Here is a 23,028-nt window from a genome sequence, read left to right on the forward strand (position 1 = left end):
GCTGGTTGGAAATGCTCTGTTTTATTGCCGTCTTACATATTGCAACTCCAAATGAAAAGCTAACAACTTTATAGCTCTTGCATCTTCCATGCTGCAACTCCCACTGATATCATTAGTTAACTGTTGATTCAGTGGTACAGTAAAGGAGGGATACAACTCTTTGATGATGTTTTTTTCCTCCTTCGTTTAAAAAAAAGAGAGTATGCGTCGTGCTCTGCTGTGGTCTGTGTGTCTCTTTCGCTTTGGTCAATGATTTAGCTCTGTGGTTCTCAAACTATTTTCTTAATAAACGCTCCATGGACCTCATCATAAGCCTCCTAACACCCCCTTGACCTCATCATAAGGCTGCCAACGCCCAACTTTGTATTAAGAAATATAATGGACTAATACCCCCCAATGGACACTGCACACTGCTCCCCTCTCAGCTTTATCCTTCTAAACCCCCCCCGAAAGGTGAACGACTCTGAGGAAATACAAGATGTTTTGCACACGTTTTGCATTCCCAGTATTAGCATATTAATCACAAGTTGGATTTCAGTTTTTCCCCAACATTGGGTCAACTCTAGACAGTCTTCAAAAGGCAGTCTAAAAATTCAGCTGAAATGATGACTGCTACTATGTGCGTACGGCTCATTGTACCCTAGTCGGGCTGCTGGCTGCTAGACAGGCATGACAAAAATGTTGTCGTCTGGTGAGAATGGGGCACCCCACTACAGCTGTCAAGAGTGAGATTGAGGAGAATGAAAGGAAAATTTTATTTGGATCTAAGTAATTGAGAGCGATGAGACCCTGAGACCTTGCCTGGTTAACACCAGACCTAATCACAAGTAAGATTAGGTCTGGGGAGCTGCCTACTGTAAATTCCGTAGGGGGAAGAATACTTGCCTATTATGACACACGGCACTCTGATTGGACAGAGAAACTGTAAAGGTCGGAATGCTTGGCCATTATGACACAGGGACCATGATCTTGTCCGTTAGGAGTCATCCTCGCCAGACTGTCTTTCAGATCGAAACGATTGTGTAGAACTGAAGGCAGTATGGGAGTTCTCAGGCTACCTGAGACCCTGTTTCCACAGGGGATTGGTGAAATCACTCCAATACACAAACATCCACAACCCCCCTCTCAGTGGAGACATGAGACACACACCATACTGTATACCATCGAGGCGTCCACTTGAGAACCCAAAGGATGCCATCTCCTAAGGGGGTGTTGTCCCCTCCTTCTTCTTGTCTTTCTGTGGCATTTGGTGAAGGCTTGCATGAGATTTGCGCTACCGCCTTCTACAGTGCCAATGGAACTCCATTCATTCTCAACCGTAAGACTCCAAAGGTCTCCTAACCGAAGGTCTCCTAGATGGGCGTTCACCTGACATCACAAGGATCCAGGAAATGCATGGGCTTGAAGTATTACCCTAGTAGAAGATGTTTGGCTTTACTGTTGAGGCGACGAACCAGGAAAGAGGGCAAAAACAAATGATGCCACACGGACACACTCACTCTCTCTCTTGTCTCTGTTAAGTGGTTACACCTCTTATGGCCACTAGGGTATTATTACCCTGTTATTATTGCATGTGGGCCAAGCGAGCCTACCCTACTCTAGTATTTAGGCCAAACACAGCAGGAAAGGTCTGTCGCATCACTGGGGTAAAAAAAAGGCAAGCTTGGACAGACGTAATGAGACGTCATCGGGAAAAAAAAAGAGTATGATGAGAAAAAAATGAGATGAGAAAATGAGAAAAAAATTTATGAAGTACCATTTGTGATGTACTGTATGGCCTCTGTGTGTGTGCGTGTGTGTGTGCGTGTGTGTGTGCGCGTGTGGTGTTGCTGACTAATCTGACATCAACAACACGTGATTTTTGGAACAGAAAAAGAACAAAGACAACCAAAAGTAATCTAAGCATTTATAAGAGGACTTGCCGTTGCATATACTGTACAGTAAAATTAAAATAGGACAGGAATAATCTATATATTTAAAAAAATCTTGCAGTTCAGTTGAAAATGACCACGCAGATCCTGGAGGAAACTAATTTTCCGCTGCTCTGGCCCGACTAAGCTGATTATGGAGAGCAGTGGAAGACGAGGAGAACCGACCGGAGAAGAGGCGAAACACATCCCCAACTCACTTCACTGACACCCCACCATCACACACACATACACACGGTCACACACACACGGTCACACACATGAATTGTGTCGTGGGTGACGAACCCCAAACTCAATCTCTCTATGGAAATGAATGTGGAGCGTGGTCTCCTGCAGCTAGGCTCGCTGATAACCGTGTGTGCTGAGGGGTGGCGGAGAGCAGCCAGGGAGTTCGCTATGGTATGTAGAGCACACACACGCCTGTTGATTTCACCTCACGCCGCAGAACCAGCAGAGTAGAAACTACCTGATGGACATCACAGGAACATCTGAGGCAATTAATACAGCGTACACAGAGGAGCGTCATTGTTTCTGACCATGTAGCACATAGGCTACCTTTTATCTCATAATATGCTTTATGTAAGCTTATTTTTCTTAATGTGTATTTTTTGTAAGTTTACTTTCCTCTTTGTCTATGTATTTGTCTGCGTCTGTAACTATATGTTTGCTGCCATTTTGACCAGGACTCCCTGGTAGAAGAGACTCTTAGTCTCAATGGGACAATTCTGGATAAATAAAGGATGAATGAAAAAATGAAAAATAACGAGGGCAGGTGATGTGGTTGGGTAGTGACTGTGGAGAGGATGTGTGGAGCACATGTTGATGATGTCACTCACGCCTCAGAGTGAGCAGAGTCAGACCAACCACACTTGAGGAACCTTGCCACGATAGCTAAGAAAAATTAATGAATTAAAAAGGGGTGGAAACATACTGACGCCAGTAGCCAGTAAAAGCACAATAATAAATTCTTATTAAATAATAAATAATTAATGTCTTAAATTTTGTGAAATTGTCTCATCAAGCCAAAAACAGTCTTACAAAAAATATTAGACCATGACTTAACAGTTTTATGACCTTCCTCAGTATACTGGCCTGCACAAAAGCCCAACTGGGAAACTCCAACTCCCATTGCCATTGTGACACAGCACTCCACAACACACAATTGTCTACTGCATACAACAAAATTGCATTTATGCCTCACCCGTGCAAGGGGCCAGCCCCAAATGCCCCAAAAGGGCAGCCTTCAAATGGATAGATGCAGTTAAGTGAGGTCTCCCATTTTGCCTAGTCAGATATTGGCATTCACCGCATTCTGGACGACACGCTTCATTTCTGCCTCACTTAGTCCTCTTCTCTAAATTGAGGGCTCGCTTCGCTTAATGGCTATTGATCATAACAATGATTGGACTGCAATGGCTCACTCCACACATCCCATTGATTGAAACCTCCTGGTGGTCTGGAAAAAAAGCATTTTTTATCTGCCCCTTGTGTCAGTGTACGATTTAAGTAACAAAACCCAGAAATGACCTCAGCTTTTGCCACAATGCTATGCCACCCCTCTTATCTCCTCTCCTATTTCAAGGACAGTATTCCTGTACCTAAAGAAAAGAGGCTACTTTGTAGAAAAGGGTCTGCTAAGTGTACCGGCATGTACTGAATGACCAGAGGTGCAAATCGGCTTCCCACTTGCTTCAGGAACTGTATTCCCCCAGACCTAACTAAGTTTCTTTGCATGAAACACCTGCTAACCTTATAATGTAATTTCCTAAATGACCAGTGGTGCTTGGCTCCACAGAAGGTCAGAGGAGCCTCACCCAACCAGCTGTGTGGAGGATGTACCCTATAACCTACACCTGCGCTGTCTGAATTTCAAGCACACTGGCAGCGACAGCAGATAATTGAGTGTCTGCAAACCTGATTCACTCGAGTTCCGAAACATTTTCGCCTTCAGGGGGTTGAAGTGGAAACTCTCAAGATTGCGGTGTGATTGAATTTGAAACACGACCTGCATAGTCACACCTGCAAGTGGAAAGACGGAAGACAGAAGAACTCTCATACAAAATGTAATTGGAAGTTTGACATTGGTTGTCGGCACAATACGCAGTGCAGAGGACATTTGTTATTTTTGTCACAGTATCTTCCCTGAACAGCTGAATTTAGCCACAGTATGCTGCAGCGTTCCACCATGTTGTCGGTTTGCGTTCAGCGGTTATGGTTTCGTTTCATAACTAGGTCAACAAGCCTACACCTCGATCACGTGCAGACCGTGCAAAAAGCAAACCGTTTTCTGGCATTTGAATGAAATGGACAGACAGACATAGCATTTCTTAAGAGTTGGATGCACATGACTGAAAATATTCAACCACAAGGTCAACAGACCTACACGTACACGTACACGTACCAGTGAGTCTTTGCAAAAAGTGGAGAAAAAACTCTGGTCCACCACGTCAAACAATGGTCCACTAGGTTGTCATATAGAATAAACTTAAAAGTAGACCTAGCGCTCACAATCGCCCATCCAAACGTTGAGCACTGGCACTGGGGACGAGGTAGATAACACTCCATGACCCTGTCGCACTGCCGTTGAAATGTGGACAAGTGTTGCTTGTTTGTGTGAAATGTAGTGAAGGTTTGTGAGGTGGTAACTGCACCAGTAAAGACCGAAGATTAGTTATGCTGCTTGTGTGAGAAGTGGTGCATGTTTATCAGGTGGACTTCACATATACCTAACCCCATGTCGGATGGAGGGTGTATGACACTCTTGTGACCCTGTCACCCTGCCTACGACATGTGGTTATGTGTTTGTGTGAAAAGATGTGAAGACTTGTGAGGTTGTAACTGTGCCACCAAAGACCAAGTGCTGTTTGCACAAAAAGGGGTGCACGTTTGTCAGGTTGACATCAGATTCATCATCTCTCTCTCCATGACAGGTGGATGAAAATCTGTGATCCAGTCATGATGTCCACAAAAACTGAACGACTCTTGCTTTTGTGACATGGGGTGAGGTGGTGACTGCATGGTTAAAGACTGAATAAGTGGTGTTGCTTTCATGGGAAATGGTGAAATTTGTCTGACGTGGCCTCGGATACATCACGCACCCCCATGTCAGCTGAAAGGTGGATGACTGTGACCCTGTCATGATGTCCACAAAGGCTGAAAGACGTGATCGTTCGTGTGAAATGAGGAAAAGTTTTGTGAGGTGGTCATCGAGTCAGTGAAGGCCGCATAGGACTTTTTGTTGAAGAAGCGAAGTGGTGGAGGATTGTCAGGTGGACCTCAAAAACACCCCCCCCCCCTTTGCCCATGTCAGGTGCTGTGACCCAATGCCTGCAAAAAAGTGTTGTTCATTGTGTGCAATGCATCAGGTGGACCTTGGATGCATTACCTCCATCCCCATGCTAGGCAGGGTGCGAGGTCTGTGACCCTCTCACTATGCCCCCAAAGACTGAACTGATGTCTTGTTTGTGTGAAAAGTAAAGTGGTGCAGGTTTGTTTGGTGTGCCGCACATACGTACATATACATCTCCCCTTTACCCAGGACAACCAGGGTGTGAGGCGTATCACCCCGCATGACCCAGTCAGTCACCAAGCTGGCAAATACGGCTGGACAAGTGTTGTTTGTGTGAAAAGTTAAGCGATGCGGGTTTGTCAGGTGGGGAGGCGGGAGCGGTGCAGGTGGTGTGTGTGTGTGAGATGCCGTGTGAAACGAACGGAGCCGTAGTGTAGCCTACCTGAGGCGCTGTACTGCTGGTGGTCTCTGGAGAAGTCGATGCCAGCGCCGATCAGTGTCATGATCTTCTCGATCTGAAATGGAGGAGAGATGGAGAAAGAAAAGGGAGGTGGGGGAGAGAAGGAAGGGGGAGAAAGGAGAGAAAGGAGGGGAAACAAGCAAAAGGGGACAGGTCAGGCAAAGCATTGCAACTTGGCTTAGCACCATCACACTTATACACACTCCCTATGTTTACATGATGATTTTAATTCCTAATTAATAATTCCGAATTAAATAGTTCTGTCGAATTTACTTTGATCTTTCATTTAATTCCGAATTAAGACGTTTTTACATGACATTTTCAAAGCCGAATTAAAAGCTTTATTCAGAATTAAAGTGAGTTAATTCCAACTTAAATGTCTCATGTAAACGTAGCAACTGAAAATAAAATGCTGGTGATGTTTTTTTTTTTTTTTTTTTTGCCGTCATGTCTATCCGTGTTGTGTGTATGTGGCAGCTATGCATGTCCAAGACAAATCCTTCTGGACCATTAAAAAGAATCTTGAATCTTGAACATAATCACTCAACAAGGCTGTTTCTATTGGAACAGAGAATATACGAATATTCATAAAGAATCTACCGGTACATTGCAGTTATCTCGCTATGGAAAATAATATGTATATTTATTTTCCATTCCATTGACACACCTGATCCATCAGTAGTACAATGCAGCAATAAAATGTTAATCTTTTGTCATTTTATTTCTTTTTAGCCGAATAAACTTGACTGATAATGTAATGTGCACAACATCAAATAACTACAGTACATTACGGATATCTGTTTTCAACAATGCGCCATATTTATTTCTGATCCATCAATGAATCATCTCCATATAATATTCACGGCAGTATAATTTAAAAGACTGTTTTATGAAGTTTGTTTTGTGCTGACTGGTGAAATCTCCAATGATTGGTTGTTCTGAACGAGCTATTTAATATTTCAAAAGGACAGCCATCCATCATTAACGTAGAGCAGTGACGGCAAACACAAGCTGCAATATGAATGTGATTGGTTCCCAAAGCCCTTAGGCTTCAAGTAGAGACACACAATTCCACACAGGTCTACCTAGTCGACTACTAGATAGAGTTGCTACCGTATACACCCATGCAAGACCCATTAGTTATAAAAAAAGAAAACTTCCCGTTAGCCATCCCAAAAGCCGCTTACCAACATGCCCTGAAGAAGAGATGATATTACATCCTGTGAGTCTCCATCACACAGACACGGAGCCAGAGGCCGAAGTTTAATAAAGGCTTTTTAACTTAAGTGCCTCAAGGTTGTTTTTCATCTTAACACAAACATGTCTCTCTAAGAATGGATGAACAACTACCATCTGACACATGCAATATATAAGCTTACAGTACCAAACGGGAGGTACAAAATCGGTGGGGGTGGAGCGGCTAAATGAGCTAAGACGCCATAACGCGACCCGCCGGGTTCGATTCTGACTAACGGACCTTTGCCGATCCTTCCCCCCTCTCTCCTCACTCAGTTCCTATCTCTCAAAACTGTCCATTCTGGTAAATAAAGGTGAAAAAGCAAAAAAAAAAGAACTTCTTACTATAGTTATGAGTGTTGTACCATAGTTATGTGTGTCGTACTATACTGGGGGTAAATGTTTCCATTCATATGAAGTTTACTATTATTGGAATGGATGAATAGCCACCCACTGACATAAATGCATACTAAACAGTGCATAGAAATAATAAATATAATATGACATAGATCCTCAAACCATGACTATGTGTGTGTAACTGAAGTGTAATATATACCAGACATGTCCAATCATGTGAGATTTGTAGTATTTGGGCAGCTGCGGCCTACTGATTAAGGAGCAGGCCTTGGGATCAGAAGGTCACATGATCAAATCCCGGCGGGGTAAACACGGTCTAATTTAATGTAACGTAAAATAACAAGATCAATGCGGAGAGCTTAAATGTGGACCATGCTGGGGCGAGGTGGGGTGGGGTGGGGTGGGGTGGTGTTGGGTGGTTGGTTGAGGGATTAAAAGCCCTTGTGAAGTTTTTTTTTGTCAGAGCCGAAAACCGAAATTACAGAAATGTCACTTGCGTCATGCGGAGAGGGAGAGTTTTCTTTTCAGGAAGCGTTCCTTAATAACTTTTTGCGGATGATGTGTGTACTACACAACATTTTGTGATTGACGTTTCAATATGTGGTGGGGTGGGGGGGCCCGCTCTAGTCGTCTGTGTGGCGGTGATAATGAAATGTTTCTGGGACATTGCGGCGGATTCCCAAGCCTCAGTAGAGCTCGCTACATGCTCTGTCACTGGCTGCATTCATTTTGAACAGTATTAAATACACTGCCCGGCTGCAGTATTCAGTAGTCAATCTCAGAGCACAGACTAGTTCAAAATAAGAGCATGGCAACGCTTTCTTCACTGCTGCCTACATTAGGGTTATACAGGTCAGCTCCATTCAAGGTTTTGCAAGTAATTTGCTGGAACGTTGATGGGAAATACTTGTTTGAAATCGGAATTAAAGAACAAATCACATTTCAGGATGCCCACTGCTTGCTATGAAATAGTAGCTGTGTGTCATGTAGTTACCATTAGGACACATAAAGGATATTCCCAAGTTCCAAGTTCCTTAAAAATTCAGGAAGAAGTCGAGAAAGTGTATTTCACTACTTGCTATTCACCCCAAGGTCAGAACAGGCCATGATGAGAGAATAAAAGAAGACCAAGAAAAAAAAACGAGACGGCCTACAAGAAGCGACACTTTCAACTTCTGATGTGTCTCAAAAAAAATCTGATGTCGCCGCTGAATAAGAGAGATGGCGATCATGAATAAAAGAGGACAGATGAAAGAGAGGAGAGATAGGAGAAGGCCTTAATAAGAATGAGATAGAGAGGAGACGAATGAGGGGGCTGAATGCCCCCATAGGACTCAATAGAGATTAGACAGCACAAGCTTCTGGTGAACAAAAGCTTAGCAGCAGGACATGGTATAGTACCTGTATAGCACAGAACAGGGCAGAGAAACTTTCAGAGTCTGTAAGTGATGGAGGAGGAGGGTCATGCCACAGTGTACCACAAAGGCCACGTCCAAAACGTTCACTCCTTCAATAAAATAGTTCACTACATAGGGTGCAGGTTGCATTGGTTTGCTCCCTATTGTACATAGCACGCTATGTATTGAATTTAGTGAGCGTTTCGGACTCAGGGGCCAAGGCAGCCCCCAAAATAAAGGGGTGCACTGAAGCCTCAGTACCAACACACAGGGAAGATACGGTAACTAAACAAACTACCACCAAAGACCAGGTCCACCTCATTCCCCCACAAGCACCCAGTACCCACTACTGTATCCTGCATAGCAGAGGCAGACATCCCGGAGACAGAAAGTAAATCTCCTGCCATACGTTTGTTTGTTTGTTCCAGGTAAATTCACTTAACCTGCTTATCGTAATTAGGATCGTCTACCGAATTCGGGAAAGGTAGACGAGCTAATTAATGAAATTACCTGCGTCAGGAACAAACAGAAACAGGGGAACTGTATTATGCCAGGACTTTTACTTTCTCGAGCCAAGTCTGTCAGCCTCTGCCACACAACACATCCATCCAGCCCTCACCACATCCCACCTCACCTTACCACACCTCACCTCACCTAACCTCACCTCATGTCAGCCCCCAGGAGGACTACACCGCCTCAAACAGGAAGTACAGTGCCCCCTGAAAGTCTACACACCCCTGTTCAAATTTCAGGTTGTTACATAAAAAAATGAACATTCTTATATTTTAAATCACAAACACCTAGCTTTTGAAGAGGGGTGTGCAGACTTTTGAGAGCCAGTATGCAGGCCCCTGCCTGGCCTGAAGGAGAAGTGGGACATGGGGCAGAGGAGATGAAGGAGGTGGCGGTGCGGTGAGGAGAGGAAGTGGAGGTGTTGTGCCAATCCAGCTCTCTCCTCTCCTCTCCTCTCCTCTCCTCTCCTCTCCTCTCCTCTCCTCTCCGCTCCTCTCCTCTCCTCTACCCCTCCTCTCCTCTCCTCTCCTCTCCTCATCCCCCGACTCCTTGGCCTCAGAACCAATCACCACCTGCCTGAAGCAGGATAAATGAGACATGGGGCCAGGGCTGGACTGGGGGAGAAATAGGCACTTTTGGCTTTTGGCTTAAAGGGGCACTTTTGGCTTAAAGGGGCCCCTCATCATTAGCGGCGCAGAACTGACTCACAGGTGGGCCCCGCACCCTCGTGGACCCCTATTTTCAGAGATGTACAACTTTTAAAAAAAAATGTTTTTAACAGTTCTGAAAATAGGGGCCCACAAGGGTGCAGGGCCCACCGGGAAATGCCCCTTATGCCAGATGGCCAGTCCAGTCCTGCATGAGGTGGAGGAGAAGAGGTGGTGGTGTGCCCATCACGCCCTCTCCTCTCCCCTTCCCTTCGCACCCCCCTCCTCACCCCCCTCACCTGCCTCAGTCCCACTACACCACCACAGGCGAGGAGCAGGAGAAGTGGGACATGGGGCGGAGGCGGAGGAGGAGGAGGTGGAAGGGGAAGTGGTAGGGGAGGAGGTGGAGATGGCGGAGGTGCGCTTACACTGTGATGGGACAGAGGTCTCCTGGGCTTTACTCTGGAACGCCACTGTCTCTGCTGAGGAGAAAAAGTCATTTAGCAACACGGTGACCGCTGCATCGTACTTGTCTGGCCCAACACACGCACACACACGCACACACGCGCGCAAACACACACACACACATTAAAATCTCAGACATACTGGGAGACATCAGCCACTCACATTTCCTCAGACATAAAAGGTATGCATATCTATACAGAAGTGAAATGTTACGTCCTTATGAAATGTTACTTCCTACACTTCCTTCCTTATGCAGTGCGAGAGTAGAGAGATGTCTCAAACGCATATGGGAATCTTGACAGACATCTCAACTTCATGTGCTTTTGAAACCAGAGCCATGAATAAAATCACAAGAAGTTCTCAGCACAGCACACACACACTTCCTCTTGCATTGAACACACACTCACACTATACAGTGGTTCTATCACACACACGCGCGCGCGCACCACACGCGCGCGGGCGGGCGCGCGCGCGCGCACACACCACACACACACATATGCGCGTGCGCGCACGCACGCGCGCGCACACACACACACACACACACACACACACACACACAAACACACACACACGAGAAGATCTCTGAGGAGACGGGGATGCGCACCACTGAGTTGGTGGAGCTAATTCTGATCATTCAATTCAATAGACGTTGAGTTGCCTCATAGCGGCTCATAGCAGGAAGTAATTGGAGGTGAGATAGGAGGTTGGGGAGTGTGTGTGTGTGTGTGTGTGTGTGTGTGTGTGTGTGTGTGTGTGTGTGTGTGTGTGTGTGTGTGTGTGTGTGTGTGTGTGTGTGTGTGTGTGTGTGTGTGTGTGTGTGTGTGTGTGTGTGTGTGTGTGTGTGTGTGTGTGTGTGTGTGTCGGGATGGCAGTGATGTTTGCTCTTACCCTCTCCAATTACCCCGGTTTAACCCTCTCTCTCTCTCTCTCTCTCTCTCTATTGCTCTCTCTCTGCATCCCTCTATTACCCTCTCTCTCTCTCTCTGTGTGTATCTCTCTCTCTCTCTCTCTCTCTGTATCCCTCGCTCTCCCTCTCTCCCTCTCTCTCTCTATTGCTTGGCGCCAGTGCGGCTTGTGAATAAGTTGCTGCTGATGACTCATCTGTTCCTCTCCTTCCACCCCCAAGATTCTCGCTCTCCTTCTCTACCTCTCCCTCTCATCTTTCTTTTCACCCCCATGACTCTTTCTCTCACACTCTGTCTGTCTTTCTTCCTCTCTCTTGCTCTCTCTCTCTCGCCACTTTCCTTTTTTCCTCCTCCTCCTCCTCCTCCTCCTCCTCTTTCTCTCTTCATCCTTCACTTCCACCCCCAAGACTCCCTGGATGACGAGTGTGTGCATCAGATAGACCCTGCCTGCTCTATAATTACCCTATAAAGCGTCTTGCTAGCGTCACGCATGGCTAACAGCTCCCAACTCCGCTCCTCAAACCTGCGGGATAATGACTGCTATTGCACCAGGATAAAGCATTCTATATGTGGTGTGGTGCACAGGGATGTTAATTCTAAATGCAGGGTATAAACGTTAGACAAGATTGCAAGCTTGTGAAATTATGGAAATGCTTTAAAAGCTTTATGTCGAGCCCACTGAACCACATGTGATTGCAGGCACCATTCCAGAGGCTATTAAGCACAGTGCACTTCATTGCCACATCCGCGTCAAAGTCTACCTGTTTAACTGTCAGGACAAGTTAATCTACCTTCAAAATATTAGAGTCAAAAACCTGGTCAGCCAGGCTCTGAGGAAGACACTTGTTCGAAACACATTCGCCCATCACAACAAAGGGTTTTTAATTCCTCCCAGTTAGCGCCTTTGGAAAGCCTTGTACTGAATTAGCCACTAAAGTGATGTTTTACCAGACCTCTGAAACTTGTCAACATGTTTGACTGTTCATTATTATTAATGCAGAGTTCACAGAAACAGGACTATTCAGATATTTGAGACCAACAAAGATGTCGATCAAAAGCAACAACCAGTAGCCATTCTCAGAACAGGTACACAAAGCCAGAAAGCCAATCACAACAAAGGGTTTTTTAATTTAACCCTGTAGAGCGCCTTTGGAAAGCCTTGGCAAGACTTGTTCTGAAGTAGCCACTGAAGTGATGTTTTACCAAATCTCTTTGTGACCTTATCAACTTGTTTTGACTGTTTATTATTAATATTGCAGAGTTCACGCAACCAGGGCTATTCAGCTATTTGAGACCATCAAGATGACGATGCAACAACCAGTAGCCATTCTCAGAACAGGTACACAAAGCCAGAAAGGCCTGAAAGTCTACAAAAATCTGCATTGTATTTTATCTGGTTAATACCAACTTGATTAGCTTGCAGGTTTTCTACAAGGGTGCTTTTAAATTCAGTCTGTGTTGAATTTCGAGTGTTGTCTGTCTTCAGTACCACGCCTCTCCAACTGTATCCCCACTGGGCCCTGTTACAGCGAAGCTGTTGTCACACCCAGAATATAAAACACCCGCTCTAAAGCACCATTACTCCTCTCAAATGACAACCCGTTAACAAGCACAAGATGGCATTGAAAACAATGTCCCACGACGCACGCACGCACGCACGCACACGACAGGTGCATGTCTGTCCTTGGAAAAACATGGACAGACATCCTCTATGAAAACAATCAGCAATTTCTACTGCACATTTTACCATCCCTGGCGTGTCCATGTACGTATGTGTCATCTCCCCTCGGGATCAATGAAGTACTGAACAATAAAATATCCTTGTAGCTTTGTAAATACACACTCCATCTCATCCACACATGCACAACCCATCTCACCCACACTCACACACACACAGACAAAGATACAAAGACACAGAGTGTCTTGCCTTGACTACAGGAGGGACAGATGCTCATCCTCAGGCAGCCTTTGGACTATGAGGTGCAGCAGCATTGCCATCTCCCATCTCCCATCTCCCATCCATCTCCCATCTCCCATCTCCCATCTCCCCTGGCTCCTCATCAGCAGCTGTGGGGCTGATGTACAGCTCCCAGACCGACAGGAGGAGGAGAGGAGGGGAGAGGAGAGGAGGAGGACTGGAGAGGAGAGGAGAGGAGAGGAGAGGAGAAGAGAGGAGAGGAGAAGAGAAGAGAGGAGAGAAGAGGTGGACTGGAGAGGAGAGGAGGAGAGAGAAGAGAGGAGAGGAGAGGAGAGGAGGAGAGAGAGGAGAGGAGGAGAGGAGGAGAGGAGAGGAGAGGAGAGAGAGGAGAGGAGAGGAGGAGGGAGAGAGAGGAGAGGAGAGGAGAGAGAGGAGAGAGAGAGAGAGGAGAGGAGAGAGAGGAGAGGAGAGGAGAGGAGAGGAGAGAGAGGAGAGAGAGGAGAGGAGAGGAGAGGAGAGGAGAGGAGAGGAGAGGAGAGGAGAGGAGAGGAGGAGTTATTGGTGTTTACTAGAGAAGGGGGATCGTTGGAGGTCAGTGAATGCCCCATCTGGATGATGTGGAGTTGGGGGAACTGAAGCGTTTCCAATACCTTTATTCTCCATTCATTCTTTATTGGATTGACCAAGGACTAACCCCCATTTCACAATTCCCCAACCCCTGGGCGGCCCACCCGTCACCTTCAGCCCATGTGTCTGTAGCCGCATGATTGTTTACTAGAGCAATGCATGATGCTCGACATGTGAGGTGAACCAACCAAACAAGGCTCCAGTGATTTGAAATGGCCTTACAATACGTATGTCCACCCGCCGTCTGACCTGCCTGTTGACAGCAGCCCTACATCAATACGCTGCTGGTCAGAGCAGTGTAAAACACATTGGTGTCTCCCCCAGGGTCATATTGCATGTACCGGAGCTTTGCTCAGAGCACATCTGACCAAAATGTGTTGATGCATGCTACTCTTAGGGCTTCCGTACACCGGCTCCGACAAAGTGCGGCGCACTTTTGCTTCCGACAGAATTCGGACCCCCAAACCCAATTTCACACGAACATTGCATTGATAGTCAATGGGCGGCGCCGACAAAATAAAACTTGTCTCTAATTGCTATCCGACATCGGTGAATGTCCGCGGACATCGGCGCCAGTGTGCGTGGTTCTATTGAAAACAATGGAATCGAATTTTAGCTGAGCAGTGCGCAGCACTTTGTTGGAGCCGTTCGCATTGCGAATCAACTTTCTAGTTCACAAACGCTAAAATCTTTGGCATGAACATGATACGTGGTGTAATCGTAGATGATGTAGGTAGAAGCTTGCACCCCCAAATGTGTCACTTGGGACCAGGACTAAAATGGTTGCTTTAACCAGGATTTTCTGCTCCCCCATATTTTTTTTTTCTGTGATGTTTCAGGAGAACCCCCTTCCAAAAAACATGTGGGAGCAGAACAATCCTGGTTGAAGCATAATCTTCGATGATGAAATAAGATTAAATATAGTACTTTGAGAAGCGCACAGAGCATGTGTTGAAATAACAGTGTGGCTCTGCCTGCCTCCGTGTCTGAAATACTCTTCAAAATGTGCTACATAAAAAAACACTAGTGCCTACAACATATCTTCCCAAGATTCATGTGAACCAGCGCGTCTTACACACTTGCACACATCCACAACAGGCTTATAAGGCTCCGGTCAAATAAACAATCCATGCTATTTCACTGTGTGTGTGTGTGTCCTTCGCTAAAATATAGGGGTTTAAATCACAGCCTCCATGACCATACGATTCAATATCGATTTCTTAATGCAGCAATTCGATTATTTTCAATACTTAAGAATGCCCCACGATACGATACGATTCGATTTTTCTCAATCACTTTTCTACTTCTATTATGTTATGGAGCTAGGGCATTGGGCAGGGGCCAGCGATTTGATTATCTTCGATACTGAAGAATGCCCCATGATACAAGATAATTCGATTGCTGGCCGTAGGATCGATGCATTGATATCGATTACTATTTACACCCCTACTAAAATATATTATTTATTTTGAGTGTTCTGAGAAAATGTGGTGCTTAAATTACGGTAAATATGGTATTTAAATCAGCGTTTGCATTAGCCACCTGTGCACCCTGTACACACGTGTTGGGAGGAAAAATAATGTGAATGCTCCATTACGTAAGGGTTAACGTTCGGCGAGAAGGTCGCTACCGTGGAATAGCAGCACGACAGAGAGAATCTTTAGACCCCGACGCGGAGCGGAGTGCTGCTATTCCACAAAGCGACCGACTCGCCGAAAGTTAACCCGCTTATTATATGGATATCCTTAAATGACTCACACATGGCGGGGACATTTCTTTAGGCCTATTTAATGTTAAGATTGTTGCTGCGCAAAACAAAACAGTGCCGTTGTGGAACACCGCTAGGCAACAGCTAGGTAGCCAGGACAACAGGTGTTGTCTATCACAGCAGCTGATAAGAGTCTTGTTGAAAAGTCGCTTTAGCAGTGAAAAGTCTTGTTGCCATTTAGCGGTCTGTTATAGACCAACCCGTCCGTTATCGAAAAATAACAGACGTGCGAACGTTGGGGAGCCCTGTTGAAATGAATGGAGCATTCGACCGATGACGTCACAACCATATAATAATGCATGATAACAGATCCCTATGAGATCCCTCTGTTTGAAAGCTATTTTCTGGCTCTACAAATTACACAGATAGCATGGAATACAACAACATTCAGAATATGAATTATGATGAATTGAACATTTAAAAATTGAATATCTTATAAAACGTATATTTTTAAATGTCCGGTTTCTAGTCTAAACGTAGCCTGTAAGGTCATGAACAACACCTGAAAATGGTGTGTGTGGTTCTTTATTCATTTAATAGATAATGGGACATAAAGGTTGAAATGAGTTGTAATGAAGTAGTAATAGAGTAATGTCAGGGACAGGGCTGGACTGGCCATCTGGCATAGCGGGCATTTTCCCGGTGGGCCCTGCACCCTCGTGGGCCCCTATTCCAGGTGCTCAAAGGGTACTTGTGCATTATGTACAAAAGACACAGCTGCTGTATCAAATGCACTGGTGGAGTACAAAATGAGAGTGTAGCCATTGTTTCTCTCTTTAAAGTAAAGGGAGGATGGCACAGGTACCGGTACATAGAGAAGGAATGTTCAAACATTCAGAAATCATCATTTGAATGAACATCTGCCTTGGTGTTTGAAATCTGGGACCATGGACTGACCATTTTTTGTGGCATATTCCGATAGACATGCTGTCATGTGATATTACTATGGTATTACCATATTATTACAACGTGATCTGTATGATTCTATATTTTTGAGTCCCATTATCTCTGAAATGAAAAAAGTACCAAACACCAGCATTTCAGGTGTTGTTCATGACATTGCAGGCTACGTTTAGACAAGGAACTGGCCATTTTAAAATCTACGTTTTTTTGATATTCAATTTTTAATTTTTCAATTTATCATAATTCATATTCTGAGGGTTGTTGTATTCCATGCTGTTTGTGTAATTTGTAGAGCCAGAAAATAGCTTTCAAACAACAACACAGACATATTTTTGTGACTTACACTGACTGATAGAATCAAGGCTGAATGTATAGTGTCCTACCCTCATATGTAAACCTTTGCTAGTCTGTTTCTCCCATAATATTCATGTCAGATTCACACAAATGCAGTTCTGGGGTGCTACCTTGCTACTAAAAAGGCACACTAAGTATGATTGAAATCTGTGTCGGTCGGGTCCCAAAGTGTTTGATCTCTCGTGAAATGACCCTACATAACAAGCTGTGTTTCCTCCACAAGTGTCTAATATTAATCCCTTTCTGTAAGTTTATTTGTATAGCGCATTTAATATAAATAGGCAGCGCGATGAGGATGGTTCATTACGCATCAGTAACAAGCACCACCATCACAGAATAATATTAATGCCTTCGTACAGTGTGCCAGGCTAGGTCATTACTTCACATAAACCACAGTTCTCGCCAAAAATAATAATGCATTTTGAAGACAGGCTGTTTCATTAGACTACATGATAACCAACGCTGTTTAGTATTTATACCCTTTTAGAGCTGCACTGTTTATTATAACAAGCAGGGGGATTTTTCGGAGTGCTTTTTCTTCATGACTTCACATGCAGTGTTCTCCTACGGTACAAGGTCTCCCTAAATTCCTAAACACCTCTAACGCCCATTAAGCAGTGTATAACCACCACTGTTTCTCTGTTGCCTAATAAAGGCCTATCTGTCTATGTGAGTGTGTTTCATTACTTGTTATAACCAGCAGTGGGCTCCGTGGCTCCTCTGTGAGAGTGTGAGTGAGAGTGTGAGCTGCTTGGTCTGCTGCTGGTCACGGGCCAGTGCCTCTGATACAGACGTCACAGCAGGTCTGGAGCATAGCTCAGCTCAGCGTGGCACAGCACAATACAACACTGCACTGCAGCCAGCAAGGAGGAGGAGGACGTGTGTGTGTGTGTGTGTGTGTGTGTGTGTGTGTGTGTGCGTGTGCGTGTGCGTGTGCGTGTGCGTGTGCGTGCGTGCATGCATGTGCCAGCGTGAGTACCGGTATGTGCGTGTGCGTGTGCGCAAGCGTGCATGCGTGTGCGCAACCTGACTAATTTCCCTGATAACATGCTCTGGGGGCTGAGGACATAAAAATACAGAGACCCGTAGCCCATTCCACACGCACAATAACAACCTGCTGTGGAGAGAAGAAAAAACAAAAGAAGACCACTTTACAGTAAAGGGGTCACACATTTTACTTTCAACAGAGCAGAGCAGCTCAGGGGTGCGTTTCTCGAAAGCGTAGTTGTTAGCCGGTTAGCAACTTGGGTAGTTGCCAACGGGAAATTACATGGCAAACAACAAAGTAGCTAACGTAGTTAGCAGCTAAGGTTTCGAGAAATGCAAGCCAGGACCTGTCAGGGCCTTTCGTTTTGTAGCCAGCAGGTTTTAGTAACAGTACCAGACAATACAGAGTGACTACAGTACACACCATAGAAAACAATCCCTTAGTCACAGTGTCAGTATGAACAAGCCTCACACCAAACACCATGACAACTCATTTCACTGCACTCCGTCACCACACCAGTGACGGCGACCTTACTAGCAGATACGAGATGTCAAAACAACCTATTCACAGGTGAGCACTCTGGGAGAGAAATACAAAACACACACACAAAGAAGCAGGCGCGCACACACACACAACACAACATAATAGGCTAATGTTATCATGCCTATTGTAGTTCCTATGCTGGAGAGGAGAGGAGAGGAGAGGAGAGGAGAGGAGAGGAGAGGAGAGGAGAGGAGAGGAGAGAAGAGAAGAGAAGAGAAGAGAAGAGAAGAGAAGAGAAGAGAGGAGAGGAGAGGAGAGGAGAGGAGAGGAGAGGACAGGACAGAGAAGTCATCTTCATAGATCGGCCATATGACTGAGAGTGTGACTTAAGGCAGGAAATAAATAAAACATATGTGCAAATGTTCAATCCGAGCCAAGCGACTGTTTCGTGTCATCAATCACTGTTGAAATGCAATGCTGGCTTCAGGACAGAGACACAGACATACTAGACAGAGCGAGACAGAGACACTGGTACTGTGGAGATTGGTAAATTGTTTCAATAGCTGTCAAAATACACAGTGCTACTTTTGGGAGAGGGATAGAGAGAGAGAGAGAGAAACAGTCCCTGATAGATTGGTACCTTGTTTCAATTTGTCGTGCTTGAAATGGTACTCCCAATAGCACTTTTGTTGTCGACGGGAAAATTAACCTGCAAAACGCTGTTTTTTACAAGGTCACACAGTATATTGCTTTAAGAAGAATTACTGGCATAGAAGAGTGTAAAACTCAATATAATTTTGGTCAAATCTGAGAGACAATCTGACTATTAGCTTGTACAAACTAGTAAAACAAACTAAATGTAACTGTCTGTGGTTTCTCTCACAACGGTCAGTCTTTTCAAAAGACATCCATGCCAATCTGCCCGTGTATACAGTATCCAATGTAACCACCCCCTAATGCAATAGGGCATTGCCAAGGGACCTCTGCCGAGGCCACAGACCTTGTAAATCTACTCCCAAACACACACATACATGCACACACACACAGACGCATAAACGTGCACACATACGCACACACAAAAAGCACGCACACACACACACACACACACGCAAGCGCGCACAATCACGCACGCACGCACGCCCCACGTAAGTCCCCCAAGTCCCTCAGGCAAAGATGGCCATTCCCCTGTCCTGTGTTCATTATAGGACAGGGCCGTCCCAATCTGTCAACTAGTTCAGTATTATAGCACTGTACATAAGGACACCCCCTGAGGGTAGGATTAGGAGGGCACTACCAGTCCAGAATCACCCACAATCCATCTCTTCTAGTGGTACCATGCCTTTAGTCATGCAGTATGGGTACTGTACATAAGGAAAGGACACCCCCAGGGAAGGATTGGAGACGACCAGGCCAGATTTTACCCACAATCCATCTCTCTTCTAGTGGTCACGTCACATGCCTTCAGGGGACTAGGCCCAAATGCAATATTGATAGCATCTCCTTGCAGTCTGCAATGACCAGTGTGGAGCTACGCAGGTATTATTAATCCTCATAATGTACCGCAGAAGTGGGTTTTGGTGTGAGCGTGGAGCAGTCAAGGACCATGAGGTGCAGCTTGTTAAAATAACTCTACTAGGATATGATGGGTATGTGTTGTAGCCTCTTGGCTATAATCTTGTATATCTAGCATTTGTGTTTAAATGCTGGCAATATATGCTGTCCCTTTCTTAAATAAATGAACTTGTACAAAAAAAAGTTGTTGTGTCGCGGGAGGAAAACGAAATCCCCATCCGTGGAGGAGGCTTCTGCCAGCTTGGTGTTGAGGGTGGAGTGTTACAAAAGAAATCGATTTAGTAAAAAAAAAAAAAATCCTTATCTGAATGGCCTTGGGGTCTGCTGTAGGACTAGAATGCAACTAAATAATAAATCACAAGGTCGTTTTGGGACTCTCACCACCCCCTTCGACACACATACCCTACCATCTAGCCAACAGAAAAATCATGTCCAATACGAATAAGGACCGAATAAGGACCGAAATAAGGACCGAAAAAAGAAGCCAAAGATACCTGGCACAAGGAAAGAAAATGCATGTGTAAGCTTAAAAGCAAGAAGTAAAATATGGACAACAGATCGGCAGTAGCGGTGAATATCTCGAAACGAAAATGGACAAACACAGCTCTAAAGAATTAGCTGAACAGTTAAGTGGAGTACCACAAATATAACAATCACAACAGTCTGCACACACACGCGCACGCGCACACGCACGCACGCACGCAGACACTCGTGCGCAGACACACACAGACATGCACACAGACACAAACACACACGCGTATGCGTGCGTGCGCACACACACACACACACACACACACACACACACACACACACACACACACACACACACACACACACACACACACACACACACACACACACACACACACACACACACACACACACACACACACACACACACACACACACACACACACACACAGATTAAGGGTGTCTCCATGGTTAAATGGGGAAGGCGGCGCCGCTAGTGGGAGAGCCCACAGTGTCTGTGCCACACACAATGGCAGCCCGGGGATCAGAGGTCACGAGAGCAGAGGTCAGCAGCTGAAATGGAGGAGAAATGAAAAGGGGGAGTGTCTGTGTGGGAGGTAGAGAGAAAGGGTATGTGTGTGTGTGCGTGTGAGAGATAGAGAAAGGGAGCGAGAGAGAGAGAGAGAGAGAGAGAGAGAGAGAGAGAGAGAGAGAGAGAGAGAGAGAGAGAGAGAGAGAGAGAGATAGACACAGACAGACAGACAGATAGAGAGAAGGAGAATCAGTGTGTGTGAGAATCAAGTATGTGTGTATTTGTGTGACAGAAAGAGTGTCACAGAACAAGACAAAGAGAGAGAGAGGGTTGGGGACACCATTAACTCCCAAGTGGCATCCTGACTGTCTGGCGGAATTAGCCTGATTATCATCGACTTTCAAATCTCTTCCGAAACTTGGTCTGACCAAGACCATAACAATTAACGTTTCCCAAATGGAATGGCTGACCCGCTTCCCTAGGTTTGCTACTGGTTGACTGGTGTCCCGTTAAGTGGGTGGAGTTCCCGTTTTTTTAGGAGATCAGAAAGGATATTTACATTGCTCTTGGCCTGACTAGAAGCAGCGGCAAATGTGTTCCGTCACTAGGAGGGCATAGCCTGGCTAGGCTGAATGGCATGCATGCCCCTGCTCCTCCCGTGAGCATCAGTGGCCACTGGCAGCTGGCACCTGCATTGTGGGGAGGACAATAGGGGCCTGTGCCCAACGCAGAGCTGTGCCAACCTGCCCGCCCGCCTGACCACCCGCCCGCCCATAGAGGCACACTGGCAAACACTCCCCCAGGTCTGACACCGGAGAACAGCCAACACTTCACAACACAATAAGAAGAAAGACAGGGGTGTGTGTCTCTCGACAGTGTCGTTGCTAACCAGTTAGCAATTTAGTAGGTTGCCTATAGGAAATTGCACTGCAATGATAAAGATGAATGTCTGCACACTTGCTCGCGTTTTGCTACCCCCCACCCCAAGTAAACTCTAGCTATTCGCTCTTCATCGGACTACCACACTTAAATTGCATTGCAACCAAGGAAGTTGCTAAGTTCGTTAGCAACCACACTTTGGACAAAACAGGGTCCTGAAAGCCAAATGAAGAAAAGAACCTTCTGATACAAAAAAAACAATGACACGCTTACAACTACACAGCTGAACGCTGAATCCTTCAACACGCACGCACGGCTTTTTAGATGAAAGGTAAAATGTTGACAATCTCCTAAAATGAGTCCACTTGCTTACAACTTCGACCTTTTAAGAGAGACAGTCAGTTTTTCTTTCTCTGGCACTCAGCTACCACATGCACACACGGACGCGCTACATACTAACTCAACAGGTGTGCACTAAGCAGTATCAACAAACACTTGAAAGTGCCCGAGAGAGAGAGAGAGAGAGAGAGAGAGAGAGAGAGAGAGAGAGAGAGAGAGAGAGAGAGAGAGAGAGAGAGAGAGAGAGAGAGAGAGAGAGAGAGAGAGAGATATCTTTACTAAGCCTGTTTGTACCCCCCCAAAAAAACCTCAGCCACAACCCATGTCAGGGACCACAGCAGCTAAACTAATACCAACTCAATCCAATCCCCCTGAAGTCTAAAACAGCCACTCAAACTCAAACTGAGCAGAATGGAGAGACCATGCTTCTTTTTCAGGCACACTCTTCTTTTCTTCTATAGAAATGCTAAGCTAAGGAACACATACTATTGGGAGTAGATGAAGCCATTTATAAGTAGAAAGAGATGGATGGACCTGCGTGGGTTGTGTGTTGCATATGTGTGTGTGTGTGAGAGAGAGAGAGAGTGGTGTGTGTGGGTTGTGTGGTGTGTGTGTGTGTGTGTGTGTGTGTGTGTGTGTGTGTGTGTGTGTGTGTGTGTGTGTGTGTGTGTGTGTGTGTGTGTGTGTGTGTGTGTGCGTGTGTGTGTGTGTGTCAAAAGGGGGGTGTTGGGGACCCCATGCTGGGATGTGGGAGTCAAGAGGAGGCTCCTTTCAACCGTCCCGTCCCTCCCCAAAGCCATTCATTTATCTTCTGTGGAGTCAAAGTTGTGTGTGTGTGTGTGCGTGTGTGTGTGTGTCTTCTGAGCCCTCTTTCACAGAGATCACCCTCTCAATTGGAAAATGACACTTCAGGCTCCAATAGGGTGTGTGTGTGTGTGTGTGTGTGTGTGTGTGTGTGTGTGTGTGTGTGTGTGTGTGTGTGTGTGTGTGTGTGTGC

The 23,028-nt window shown here is 45.6% G+C and overlaps 1 protein-coding gene across 9 annotated transcripts in view; it reads right to left on the reverse strand.

The window, feature by feature from the left end:
• LOC134456940 (ankyrin repeat and SAM domain-containing protein 1A-like) overlaps positions 1-23,028 on the reverse strand; it is a 144,322-nt gene that overhangs the window by 71,371 nt on the left and 49,923 nt on the right. For 7 of the 9 annotated variants that reach the window (XM_063208606.1, XM_063208605.1, XM_063208603.1 and 4 more), the window contains exons 11-12: positions 10,256-10,309; positions 5,660-5,732 (exon numbers count right to left, since the gene is read on the reverse strand). In XM_063208606.1, the coding sequence (XP_063064676.1) occupies positions 5,660-5,732; positions 10,256-10,309 (127 nt within the window). The remainder of the gene's footprint in view (positions 1-5,659; positions 5,733-10,255; positions 10,310-23,028) is intronic. The other 2 variants (XM_063208608.1, XM_063208607.1) reach the window with 1 other exon arrangement.

Source organism: Engraulis encrasicolus, chromosome 10 (genome assembly GCF_034702125.1).
Source record: "Engraulis encrasicolus isolate BLACKSEA-1 chromosome 10, IST_EnEncr_1.0, whole genome shotgun sequence".
Taxonomy (NCBI): domain Eukaryota; kingdom Metazoa; phylum Chordata; class Actinopteri; order Clupeiformes; family Engraulidae; genus Engraulis; species Engraulis encrasicolus.